The sequence below is a fragment of the Cololabis saira genome, chromosome 2 (genome assembly GCF_033807715.1).
Source record: "Cololabis saira isolate AMF1-May2022 chromosome 2, fColSai1.1, whole genome shotgun sequence".
In the NCBI taxonomy this organism is placed as follows: Eukaryota; Metazoa; Chordata; class Actinopteri; order Beloniformes; family Belonidae; genus Cololabis; species Cololabis saira.
This window is the reverse complement of record NC_084588.1, coordinates 1,509,429-1,523,743: the sequence shown is the minus strand read 5'-3', so window position 1 is coordinate 1,523,743 and position 14,315 is coordinate 1,509,429. Positions and strand designations below refer to the sequence as shown.

The window sequence follows — 14,315 nt, the reverse complement described above, 5'->3', positions numbered from 1 at the left end:
CCACTGGTTCTTGGGGTAACTACCAAATATTAATGTCCATGGACCACTGGTTCTTGGGGTAACTGTACCAAATATTAATGTCCATGGACCACTGGTTCTTGGTAACTGTACCAAATATTAATGTCCATGGACCACTGGTTCTTGGGGTAACTGTACCAAATATTAATGTCCATGGACCACTGGTTCTTGGGGTAACTGTACCAAATATTAATGTCCATGGACCACTGGTTCTTGGGGTAACTGTACCAAATATTAATGTCCATGGACCACTGGTTCTTGGTAACTGTACCAAATATTAATGTCCATGGACCACTGGTTCTTGGGGTAACTGTACGGGTCACTTTCAAGTCCAACTGCCTTTAATTGAAGCCCATAATCGGCTGTTATTCCATCTTCTCCACTAGTTGCAGATGTTTTTACCCCTCAGTGCCAGTAAGGGAGCTGGTCCAGTGGGAATGTGACGTCAATGCATACCCTCTCTTGACTGCTCTCTCTGCTCCACGCTGCTGCTCTGTCAGGTCATTGATGACCTCACTGAGGTGTCCGACCATGCAGCAACTTAGGCCTTAACTTTATAGATGAAAACACAGAAATACAAGTTAATGATGGATTACAGGGCTTCTACTGTCTCGTCTCATATTTCCTGATTGAAATACTATTTTACACATTTGTGATGAGTTCCCTTCACATTCAAGTTTGTGTAAAATTTTCTGCGGGTGAGATTTCACGAGCAAGTCTAGGTTCTGCTGGTCGTCGCATCATTCATTCTTTACTCATCTACTTGTATGTGGTGTCTCTTTTTTATGCAAGTGAATCTTTTTTCCAAGTTCTCAGATCATGTTCCGTGAACACGCTAACACGTTTGACCGACACCGACCTGGCAAGGTGAAGTGGAAACGAAGGGGTCAGAAAACACATGACTCTGCTAGAAATGTAGGCTAGCGACTTTTTCTGTTACCGTGTTTCGTACCACTAACTTTTACAAATGAACATTTCAAATATCATTCAAGTCTGACAATGTTTTTCAAAGTAAACAGCTAGTGAAACATTGAAACTACGTCTGAATGCATGTTTTTATTATTATTATTATTATTATTATTATTATTATTATTATTATTATTATTATTATTATTATGGGCATGCCAAGTAGTGGCATGACCATATTGCAATCGTCCAGAATGGCCCAAAAGGCAATGTTGCTAGCGTTTCGCTAACATGCTAAAGTTGCAAGGGTCCCACTGCGCACCAGCGGGTGTAAAGCATGACCCCGCACTGATGTGGGAAAAAAAAATCTCCAAAAAATGAAACACGGCCGAGAAAACCTGAAAAATGAAGGCGATATATTAGTATACAGAAAGGTTTCCCTTTTTTTATTATTATTATTATTATTATTCCGCACTCTTTTTTCGTCCGTTAATACGGCCCGAACCGCAACGTGCAGCCATGCATGGCATACATCTTTGGATGCGTCTCCATCGTGATTCGATGGGTATTACTTTTCTCAGTAATAGGGGTTACCGTGGCAACGCTAGATGCCAAAAAGCAAAAAAAAAGGCGAAAATTCCCGCGCTTATTGCTCGGCCGAACTTTATCGTAGAGACATCGTTCAAAGCTTGAAACATTCGGCCCGATAGTCTTTAAAGGACCATACAACTTCATCATGCTAGTTATTACGGTTTTTGCGATATTTAACTTTCAATTTAAAAAAAAAATCACTTTTATTTTGGACGCTTGTTGCTAGGCAACGGTTTATCGTACAGACATCATTACAACATTGACCAACCCGGGACGCTTTGTACTGCAACATATTTTAGTCTCGTCATGCTTGCTATTACGGTTTTTGAGATATTCCACATTGTTCATTTTGATGCTAACGGAACTTCGGATGCTTGTTGCGCGGCAACGTGGTATCGCAGAGACTTGGTTCCAACGTTAAAAGACTCAGCTTCATGTGGACTACAACATACTGAGGTCTCATTACGCTGTCGTTTACAGCTTTTGAGATATTAAAGCCAAATTGTCCCATTCTATCCTATGGGGCTTGTTACCATGGCAACAAAAACCAATGCATTTGTATGGGGGACCATGTGAATAAACAATCTGTTAATGCTGCCCGAACCGGAATGTGCACCCATGCATGGCATATATCGTTGGATGCGTCTCCATCGTGCCTCGATGGGCATTACTTTTCTCAGTCAAAAGTGTTACCGTGGCAACGCTAGATGCCAAAAAGCAAAAAAAAAGGCAAAAATTCAGACGCTTATTGCTTGGTCGAACTTTATCGTAGAGACATCGTTCAAACTTTCAAACACTCGGCCCGATTGTCCCTAACGCTACGTACAACCTCATTATGCTAATTATTACAGTTTTTGCGATATTGGCCTTTCATTTTTTTTTTTATTTCTGTTTGAATTTGGACGCTTGTTGCTAGGCAACAGGTTATCGTAGAGACATCGTACAAATGTCCCCTGACTCGGCACGCTGTGGACTTCAACATACTCAAATTTCATGAAGCTGGCATTTAAGGAAATTTTATGTCAAAATCCAGGCCAAATGGCCCCATTCATTCAAATGGGGTTTTGTACCATGGTGAAAAAAAAACCTATCCGTTAACGTAGCCTGAACCGGAACATGCTCCCATGCATGGCATACATCGTTGGATGCGTCTCCATTGTGCCTCGATGGGCATTGCTTTTCTCAGTCAAAAGCGTTACCGTGGGGACGCTAGACGGCAAAAAGCGCGCCCCATTAATAGCTATTGGGAGCACAGGAATGAATGAAATACAACCGTAAACACCTCAAACTGACATAAAACCGCCCCCAACACAAACACTGCAGCCCCAAACCAGAGCAGCGAGAGGGCTCGAATGGGCGGTAGGGCATGCCCATATCAAAATTTCCAGAAATTTTCTAGTTATTATTATTATTATGTATTGGTCCTCTCCTGGCTGGCCCACCGCCCGTCCTGATTACTGCGTCAGTTCAAAAGTTCAACAACCTGAACTCTGACAAACTTGTCAGAGTTTGTTTTTAGGTAACGCTGCAGTACCAACACAGTAAAGCTGCAATAACAGCGCAGTTATAGCGCAGTCACGCCGCAGTAACAGCCCAGTAATGCCGAAGTAACGCTGCAATAATGCCGCAGTAACGCTGCAGTAACGTTGCAGTAACAGCCAGTAACATCCCAGTAATGCCGCAGTTATAGCGCAGTTACGCCGCAGTAACAGTGCATTGCCACAGTAACGCTGCAGTAACAGCGCATTAACACCGCAGTAACGCTGTAGTAACAGTGCAGTAACACTGCAGTCACGCCGCAGTAACAGCGCATTAACGCCACAGTAACGTTGCAGTAACAGCCAGTAACTTTGCAGTAACATCCCAGTAATGCCGCAGTTATAGCGCAGTAACACCACAGTAACAGGGCAGTCACGCCGCAGTAACAGCCCAGCAACAGCGCATTAACGCTGCAGTAATAGCACAGTAACAGCACAGTAATGCTGCAGTAATGCAGCAATAACGCCGCAGTAACAGCCCAGTAACGCCACAGTAACAGCCCAGTAACGCCACAGTAACAGCCCAGTAACGCCACAGTAAGAGCCCAGTAACGCCACAGTAACAGCCCAGTAATGCCCCAGTAACAGCCAGTAACAGCACAGTAATGCTGCAGTAATGCAGCAATAACGCCGCAGTAACAGCACAGTAACGTCGCAGTAACAGCACAGTAACGCCGCAGTAATGCAGCAATAACGCCGCAGTAACAGCCAGTAACAGTACAGTAACGTTGCAGTAACAGCACAGTAACGCCGCAGTAATGCAGCAATAACGCCGCAGTAACAGCCAGTAACAGTACAGTAACGTTGCAGTAACAGCACAGTAACGCCGCAGTAATGCAGCAATAACGCTGCAGTAACAGCCAGTAACAGTACAGTAACGTCGCAGTAACAGCACAGTAACGCCGCAGTAATGCAGCAATAATGCCGCAGTAACAGCCAGTAACAGTACAGTAACGCCGCAGTAATGCGGCAATAACGCTGCAGTATTAGCCCAGTAATGCTACAGTAACGCTGCAGTTATGGCAAATTAACGCCACAGTAATGCTGCAGTAATGGTGAATTAACGCCACAGTAACGCTGCAGTAATGGTGAATTAATGCCACAGTAACGCTGCAGTAATAGCGCATTAATGCCACAGTAAGAGCGCATTAACACCGCAGTAACAGCACAACAGTAACTTTTTTTGTGTCTTTGAACAGAACTGATGCAACGTGTCACAAAGCTTTGTCTCTTCTGTCCAAAGGACGTTCCCTCAGAAATGTCCATTTATTTTCAACACTGACGTTTCCTTGACCCTGGAGTTCACCTTGGATCCGTTCTGCGCTCATATCATCAGACAACCCTCCCCTCTGATGTCTCTGGACACGTTCAGTGTGGTAAACGCCACCACGACACAAACAGCCGAGTGACCACTTTCAACCCTTTAAACAGTCAGACTGACTGAAGACACCTGGGACGTTGATTACAGGACACCCTTCAGTTTAACACATCTTTAGTTTGACTCTTTTCTGGGGTACCAGTTCATTTTTCCAGGACAGTTTTCCATTGCTGTTTTGTTTTTGTAAAGGTTTGATTGAGGCACGGTGAAGGAAGTCTCGGGAGCGTTGTTGCTCCTCCCAGTCGGGGTACAGGTGGGAGAATTTCACTCCCATGAACTGTGACAAAGGAAGAGCTTGTGGTGTTTGGAGTCTTTATAACCTACATTTTCAGTAGCTCTCTGTGCCACCTGTATTGCTAAAAGAACAAAAATAACACCATACATACTCAAATCCACACGATTTGTTCAACACACAGGCTTGCTTCAAAAGCTCGTTATTCAAATAAGTATCAGAATATAATCATATAAACCTTTCTTGATCCCACAATGGAAATAATGTTGTTGCAGTATTCTTAGTGTAAACTTCATGAAAAGTAAAAAGTAAAAATGAAACCTAAGATCAAATAACAAGCAGATACTTTTAGCATTTCAGCCTCCTCTCTTGGCACAGTCATCGTATAACGCTGTTTGGGATGGCTGGAAAGAGCTGCCTGGATCCTTGCAGCAGCTCATCTGACGAAGCCTCTGACTCACAGTAAATGTGCAGCTGGTGTGCAGTTGTCCGTCGTTGAGCAGTTTGGGCAACATTCATCTTTCCCCAAACAGCTCTGGGGGCTCCAGAGCAGAATCGCTATCTAATCAAGGGGAGAGCTCATCCATGGATTTGATCAGGCACCTGTTTTTATAAAAAAGAGACAATGTAAACCAGGACAGCGAAGCGTAGACAGCCTTTAGCATTTGTGTGTTTGTTTGTAAAGAGTAACATTTGGGTGTTGAGGAACCAGACTGCAGTCTTGACGAGCCCCTTACCCAGCGTTTGGGGAGCGATGGCGTTCACTTTAACTTCCTCAGTGCAGGTGCTGTGATGACAGGGACGGTAGATCCGTGGTCTCAGCATCAGCGGGCAGCTGTCACCGTGACGACCAGTCACTTTATGCATACACTGGACTACTCGTGACTGGAGGCCTTTTCCACACGTAGATGAGCACTGAAAAAGCCAATAAAATGTTCCAGATTTCACTGCTTGGTTTGTTGTAAATGATCGGCATGTGCAGGTCTTTACAAGGTATTTGAACAGAGACAAAGCATGGCCTAAAGCAGCTTAAAGAGGGTCTGCATTGACGTCACTTTCCCACTGGACCAGCCCCCTTACTCACACTGAGTGGTAAAAACAGCTGGAACTAGTGGAGAAGACGGGATAACAGCTGATTATCAGCTTAAATTAAAGGCAGTTGGACTTGACAGTGACCTGTACAGTTACCCCAAGAACCAGTGGTCCATGGACATTAATATTTGGTACAGTTACCCCAAGAACCAGTGGTCCATGGACATTAATATTTGGTACAGTTACCAAGAACCAGTGGTCCATGGACATTAATATTTGGTACAGTTACCAAGAACCAGTGGTCCATGGACATTAATATTTGGTACAGTTACCAAGAACCAGTGGTCCATGGACATTAATATTTGGTACAGTTACCAAGAACCAGTGGTCCATGGACATTAATATTTGGTACAGTTACCAAGAACCAGTGGTCCATGGACATTAATATTTGGTACAGTTACCAAGAACCAGTGGTCCATGGACATTAATATTTGGTACAGTTACCCCAAGAACCAGTGGTCCATGGACATTAATATTTGGTACAGTTACCCCAAGAACCAGTGGTCCATGGACATTAATATTTGGTACAGTTACCCCAAGAACCAGTGGTCCATGGACATTAATATTTGGTACAGTTACCAAGAACCAGTGGTCCATGGACATTAATATTTGGTACAGTTACCAAGAACCAGTGGTCCATGGACATTAATATTTGGTACAGTTACCAAGAACCAGTGGTCCATGGACATTAATATTTGGTACAGTTACCAAGAACCAGTGGTCCATGGACATTAATATTTGGTACAGTTACCAAGAACCAGTGGTCCATGGACATTAATATTTGGTACAGTTACCAAGAACCAGTGGTCCATGGACATTAATATTTGGTACAGTTACCCCAAGAACCAGTGGTCCATGGACATTAATATTTGGTACAGTTACCCCAAGAACCAGTGGTCCATGGACATTAATATTTGGTACAGTTACCCCAAGAACCAGTGGTCCATGGACATTAATATTTGGTACAGTTACCAAGAACCAGTGGTCCATGGACATTAATATTTGGTACAGTTACCAAGAACCAGTGGTCCATGGACATTAATATTTGGTACAGTTACCCCAAGAACCAGTGGTCCATGGACATTAATATTTGGTACAGTTACCCCAAGAACCAGTGGTCCATGGACATTAATATTTGGTACAGTTACCAAGAACCAGTGGTCCATGGACATTAATATTTGGTACAGTTACCAAGAACCAGTGGTCCATGGACATTAATATTTGGTACAGTTACCAAGAACCAGTGGTCCATGGACATTAATATTTGGTACAGTTACCCCAAGAACCAGTGGTCCATGGACATTAATATTTGGTACAGTTACCCCAAGAACCAGTGGTCCATGGACATTAATATTTGGTACAGTTACCCCAAGAACCAGTGGTCCATGGACATTAATATTTGGTACAGTTACCCCAAGAACCAGTGGTCCATGGACATTAATATTTGGTACAGTTACCAAGAACCAGTGGTCCATGGACATTAATATTTGGTACAGTTACCAAGAACCAGTGGTCCATGGACATTAATATTTGGTACAGTTACCAAGAACCAGTGGTCCATGGACATTAATATTTGGTACAGTTACCAAGAACCAGTGGTCCATGGACATTAATGTTTGGCCACGAATTGAGTTTCCTGATATTTATATGTACTTAATTTCTACGCCGGAGAAATACAGGATTACAAAAGTCTTGACGCTTGGTCCGACTTCAAGGCAGGATTTGTTGGTGAAATTAAAGTGACACTGAACTTTATGATTTGACCGTTTAACGTTAGCTACCCAAAAATCCAACATTACCTGATACAAAATGGGAACCGCAAATCCACGATTCGGTGTCTGGAATCCAGTTGTTTCTGTGAATTGCAGCGATCCATTTGTCCGATTTCTTGCTAAATCTATGAGTGCAGTCGATCGCACAACAACTCTTTCCCATTTTAGATGTTTTCCAGTTGCTCAAATTGAAAGTTGACGCTGCCACTCAGTCTTTCTGACACTCAGTCTTTCTGTCACTCAGTCTCTCTGACACTCAGTCTTTCTGACACTCAGTCTTTCTGCCACAACCCGCTGTGAAGCTGCATCTGTGACGTCATGTGCATTCCCTCTATTGTGCTTTAGGTTTACATTAAGGCAAACAACCATGTCCTGCCTGTCCAACTGCATGCACTGGTCAACTATCTGCAACAGCATGGACATGTGCAATCTGTAATATGAACGATTTATGTCAGCAAAAAAAAACAAAAAAAAAAACATCTTGTATGAGTGCTCAATTTGCTCCAAGAAGTTGATGCTAGTCAATGCTAATATTTAGTATTTTCTTTGAGTACCATTCATTTTGAAGTCACTTAATATAATTCTTTGCATTTGCCGTTCAGATTATTTGATAGAGCTGAGAAGATTACAAATGCTATCCACCTTATTCCTGGAGCCTCTACTGTAGAAACGGTTGTGGGTGCAACTTCCGGTGAGACGCCGGAAGTTGCGTAACGCCATTGACTAACCATGGCAGCTGAGCGGGAGCAGCGGTTTATTTTAAGGCAATTTGCTTTCAATCTAGCGGTTTTGTTTTCTGAAATTTAATGTTTAACATGTTTATCAACCGTAGCATTTACTAAAATGAGCTCGGGTACGTCGTGTTGTGGAGGAAAACCTGCATCCTACTTTGTGGCTGGATCCGACAAAGCACCGGAGGAGAGACGGGAATCCTCAGAGGATTGACAGGAATGTCATGAAAAATCAGGTATGATTTCAGGTTAATGTCATGAGAACATCAGGTATGATTTCAGGTGTATGGAGGACACAGCATTGTAGTATTTGTCCGGTAATGACAACCTTTAGTATTATTTATTATTTTCTGTGAAGTTAAAATACAAAGTGTGTTTATGGCACGGACTGCAGGGCAGCATTAGAATAAAAATACAATAGTTTCACTACAGACGTGTTGATAAGAAAAAAGTTTTTTGTTAATTAATTTTTAAATCTTAGCTGTGATCAGTACTCGAGTTGTGAAATAAAAATGGTGGATTTTATCATATGGGGACAGATAATTTGTGCTGATTACAAATAATATAATATATTACAAATAACAGCAGTGACCAAAACACCTGCAGAAATACTGCAGGAATGACATAGCAGCAGTTAAATGCAGCCTTCTGTAAGCTTTAAATATCCACTGGGCTTACATCAAATACATCAAAACACAACAATAAAAAACACTTTTCTGAACTTATCAATATGACTCTGTCCTTCACAGGATAAGTAAAATGGATCACTGCAAAAACTCACAATCTTAACAAGAATATTTGTCTTATTTTTAGTTAAAATGTCTCATTTTAGTCAAAAATTCTCATTACACTTAAAACAAGACTCATCACTGTAAAAAACAACAATTTTCACCTGTTTCAAGTAGATTTTCACTTGAAATAAGTAGAAAAATCTGCCAGTGCAACAAGATTTTTTTGCTTGTAATAAGAAGATAAATCTTGTCCCACTGGCAGATTTTCTTACTTATTTCAAGTGAAAATTTACCTGAAACAGGTGAGAATTGTCACATTTTTGTGGTGATGACTCTAACCAGAATGTTAAATGTAAATGTTGAAATAGCAGTAAAACCACATTCATTGATGAACTGACATAAGGGATGGAAAGGGGGGATGGCAGTTTTACAGGGGGGATGATTTGGACCGTTTTTATTTCAGGGGGGGATGCCATCCCCCTCATCCCCCCTCAACTCCAGTACTGGCTGTGATAATGTACCGGTTTTTTCCTAAACTTCTGGAGGGCTTAGGTGATGTGGTTGCAGGTCTTCCCCCAGGTACATTTGATGAGGGGGCTGGGGGTGTTATAGTGGTAGGGAAAACCCTAATGTATCATATCTTATCTTAATAATTGTGTACTGTATTGCTCCCTCAGATGAGCCTGACCAGATGGATCAGAAGGAGTAGCTGTGCTCAACACCAAAGCTTCCTGTGATGCCCAAACACAGTGGTCAGATCCAGGGATGGAGGACCACACCTATTCTATTATTTACGTGCTGGAGATGAGGTGATGGGTGACCGTGGTTTCACAGTTAGAGACTTGCTGGAGGAGCGTAGGGGGAAACTAATCATTCCAGCATTCACACGCAAAGGATGCCAGCTGACCAGTGAGGAGGTCACTCACACACGCCGCATTGCTCATGGCTGCATTCATGTTGAATAAGGAACCTGAAGGTGTACAAGATTCTTTCTCAAACAGGGCCAATTCACTTTGTGCCCAAAATTGACAAAATGCTCAAGATTTGTGCTGGTTTAGTGAATTTAAGAGCTGAGTTTATTTCAAGTGAAAAGTGAGAAGACATTTAATATTGCACTTAAACATACTTACATATTTCATTCATTTAACATTTTCTGAAAACAATTTAGGTACCGTTACACTTACAGTATCTTTAACACATAACTCTCAACAGGTAAGTGCTGTATGTAGTTTGTAGAGCTGCACTTACATATTTCATTCATTTAACATTTTCTGAAAACAACTGAGGTCCAGCTGCAATTGTTGTTTTTTTGAGGAGATAAAAGTCTAAATATTGTGATTTCAGTTAGTCAGGTGTGAATATTTTCTGGTTTCTTAAGTCCTCCGACAGTAAACTGAATTTCTCTCACTTAAGACACAAATGTAATGTGCTTTTGTTAAACAATATTTTTGTGTTAAAATGTTTTGATTCATGTCCCTATATTGTATGTCCTAATATGTCAGGAGGGGATCTTTCAGGTTCTGTTTTTAATAAAACTGAAAACAAAAATGAAGTCTGTTGTACTGTTTCCCCCTAGCTTTATACAGAGGGGCAGAGCTGAATCTTCTTTGTACTAAATTCATCTACAAATGTTGGAAGTATGTGAAAGTTCTGGAGGTGTTTCATGTGTGTATCTGAAGTCTTTGTCAAATGAAATGTGGAACTCCAGGTGCTCAGTTGGTGTCCAGATAACCAGCTCTGCAGCCCCAGGCACATCACTGCCAGCTGGACCTGAAAGAATAAATATAAAAGATGGCTTACAGTTTGTCTTAATGTAGGTTCACAAGTAGCCTACCTGTCACATTAGTTCATAGATTATAAGCAGTACTCGAGTTGTAAAAAAAAAAATCAGGGGGGATGGTGGATTTTATCATATGGGGACAGATAATTTGTTCTGATTACAAATAATATAATATATTACAAACAATAGCAGTGACCAAAACACCTGCAGAAATACTGCAGGAATGACATAGCAGCAGTTAAATGCAGCCTTCTGTAAGCTTTAAATATCCACTGGGCTTACATCAAATACATCAAAACACAACAATAAAAAACACTTTTCTGAACTTATCAATATGACTCTGTCCTTCACAGGATAAGTAACATGGATCACTGCAAAAACTCAAAATCTTAACAAGAATATTTGTCTTATTTCTAGTTAAAATGTCTCATTTTAGTAAAAAAAAATCTCATTACACTTAAAACAAGACTCATCACTGGAAAAAAGAACAATTTTCACCTGTTTCAAGTAGATTTTAACTTGAAATAAGTAAAAAAAATCTGCCAGTGGAACAAGATTTTTTTGCTTGTAATAAGAAGAAAATTTACTTGAAACAGGTGAAAATTGTCAAATGTTATTTTTCTGGTGATGACTCTAAATGTTGAAATAGCAGTAAAACCACATTCATTGATGAAATGACATAAGGGATGGAAAGGGGGATGATTTGGAGCGTTTGTATTTCAGGGGGATGCCATCCCCCCTCACCTCGAGTACTGATAAGTAACAATATTTACCCACCTGGAGGAGTATCCACTTTGACCATTGGGAAGAATGAGATACTTCTCATCTTCTAAGCATTTCTTCACTTGTTCAGGTCGTCCTCCCATCCCTCAACAGCAGGAGGCAGAGGTAAGATGATATTGTCCCGTTTGAGCTGTGACAGGTGGTGTTTCCACATGTTTTATATCCCCAACGCTCGGAGAAAGAGGGTTAACGCGTTCACTCAGCATGTAAACAAACGCCGGTTCCGGCACGCGCCGGAAGTAGCACCCACAATTCGCGCAAAGCCTCATGGGCCGTAGGAATAAGGTGGATAGAACATACTGGTAATCGGTTTTATGTGGATGTATTCATCAGCCTTAAAAAAAAAAAAGAGAAGTAATTATGACATTACTAAATACAGTGTACCAATATGGAATCAGAGGGGTGGTATTGCTCTGTTTGAGATCTCATAAAGGATGCAGAGGACAGTTTGTGAAGATGGGAGAGTATTCGTCATGCTTGGACATTGCTTGTGGTGTCCAATAGGGATCAGTTTTGGGTACAAAATTGTTTATTCTTCATCTTAAAGGGGACCTATTATGAAAAACCGGTTTTCTCTTGCTTTAACATACAGTATATAAAGTGGTCTCCCCTCAGCCTGCCAACTCAGAGAAGGAGGAAACAACCAGATTCTGCAGTGTCTGTACAGCCGCCCGGATGATCGTCCAGTGTGATGTGGATCTACGAGCCAATAAGATTCTGCTCCCGTCTTTACGTAGCGACGGAGCGATTTACATCGGTTGGCCTCCGATGCGTGAAACCATGCCCACAACTAAGCAAAAACAATCAAAAGCTTGTTTTTAAGACATTCAAGGCCTGTTTAAAATAGGTATTAGATGCCATAATAGGTCCCCTTTAATGATATTTACAAGGTATTTAAAATATTCACATTGGTACTTTTGACACAATTTACAGATGACGCAAATTTTTGTTCTAAGGAGAATTTAAGTATGCTACATGAGATAGTTACATTAGAAATGTGTACATTTAAAAAGAAATGTTTTGACACAAATAAATGTTCACTAGGTTACTTTTATTCATGTTTAATACAATTTCTTAATTATAATATATGGTAGTTTTACTGACACCCTCGTGCTCAGGAGTTCAAACAACAAAAAAAACAACCAATAATTTAACAACAATGTTCCAACATGCTTACAAACGAAGTCCAATGACACCACTCATGACTCTAATGGCGCTTTTCCACTAGTTCCTACTCAGCCCGACTTGGCTCGTCACGGCTCGTCACGCCTCGTCACGCCTCGTCATGCCCCGTCACGCCTCTACCTGATATAGTGCCGGCTCAGCCCGGTTAGAAACCTCGGCAGAATGGTTACAGAAAAAGTATCTGCTTGGCGCGGCTCCACCCGCCTCGGCCCGTAGTGGAAAAGTGCAAGACGGGGGCGTGGCAGGTAGAAGCGCTGTGTAGGTACTAGTGGAAAAGGGCCATATGTGAAACCATTCAAAAGTTGTGGCAGAAAATAGGAACTATCAAATATCGACCAATCAGAAGAAGGGGCGGGGCTAATTTGCACCAATTATGGCCAATGACTCAAAACCATGTCCGATGACACCACCCACGACTCTTTATGTCACACCATTCAAAAGTTACAGCAGAAAATAGGATCTATCAAATATCGACCAATCAGATGAAGGGGAGGGGCTAATTCAGGCCAATGAAGGTCAAGTAGAAGCCGCAACAGTGATAATCGTATCATTAAATTTTCAGACGACACTGCCATCTTAGGCCTAATGAAGAAGGACAGGGATATTTGAGTATCATTCAGAAATAGAGTTTTTTGTCTCATGGTGTGATGAATCACTTGTTTTTGAATGTTAAGAAGACAGAGGAGATGGTTTTTGACCCCAGAGGAGTGGGTGACCACAGGCCTGTGGTCATACACAATGAAGCCTTGTTTAAATATCTGGGTGTTTTTATTGATAGCTCGCTTACTTGGAGTATGCATGTTGACACGCTCTGTAGCAGACTCCAACAGCGCCTGTACTGCACATGTTGCGGCGATTGAGAGTTCATGGTGTAGAACAAAAATGTATGTTGATTTTTTACCATGCTGTTTGTGAGAGTCTTATTGCATTGCCGCTTGGTACGGTAATTTGTCTGTACAATTAAGGTCCAAGTTGGTTGGTCTCATGCAGATGGCATGGAAGATAACAGGTGTACAGGAACACCCACACCTGCAGTCCACCTATGAGCAGGCTGCTCTAAGGCTGTGATCCTTCCCACGTGTTACACAGTGAGTTCCAGGTACTGCCATCAGGGAGGAGGTTTAGGGCCCCACGCTGTAGGCTAAAAAGATTTAAAAACTCTTTTATCTCATCCTCAATAAGGCTACTTAATAGCAGCAAATGAAATATAGAGGAGGGTTATCTTTGAACTGTGTTATTGAAACGGTATCATCTAGTACACACACTCTGTGGTCTATGTCTATGTAAATATGGTGTATGTTCTTGTCCTTGAGAAGTCCCTGTCCTTTGTTGTTGTTGATTCTTGTTGTCTGTGTTTCTATTGGTATGGGTTATAGCCCAACCTGAATTTCCCACACGTGGGACAATGAAGTGTATCTTAATCTTAATCTTACTCTTAATCTTAAATACTCAATACCGAGTCCGATGACACCACCCACGACTCTCTATGTCAAACCATTCAAAAGTTATGGCAGGTAGGAAGTATCAAATACGGACCAATCAGATGAAGGGGGGGGGGGCTTTTTGGCGTCTAGAGTC

At 41.6% G+C, this 14,315-nt stretch overlaps 1 protein-coding gene across 2 annotated transcripts in view; it reads right to left on the bottom strand.

Moving 5' to 3' along the window:
* Positions 1 to 4,586: 4,586 nt before the first annotated feature.
* adamts17 (ADAM metallopeptidase with thrombospondin type 1 motif, 17) overlaps positions 4,587 to 14,315 on the bottom strand; it is a 193,226-nt gene continuing 183,497 nt past the window's right edge. For both annotated transcript variants that reach the window (XM_061735776.1, XM_061735787.1), the window contains exons 22-23: positions 5,401 to 5,578; positions 4,587 to 5,266 (exon numbers count right to left, since the gene is read on the bottom strand). In XM_061735776.1, coding sequence (XP_061591760.1) covers positions 5,259 to 5,266; positions 5,401 to 5,578 — 186 coding nt within the window. In that variant the 3' untranslated portion in view covers positions 4,587 to 5,258. The remainder of the gene's footprint in view (positions 5,267 to 5,400; positions 5,579 to 14,315) is intronic.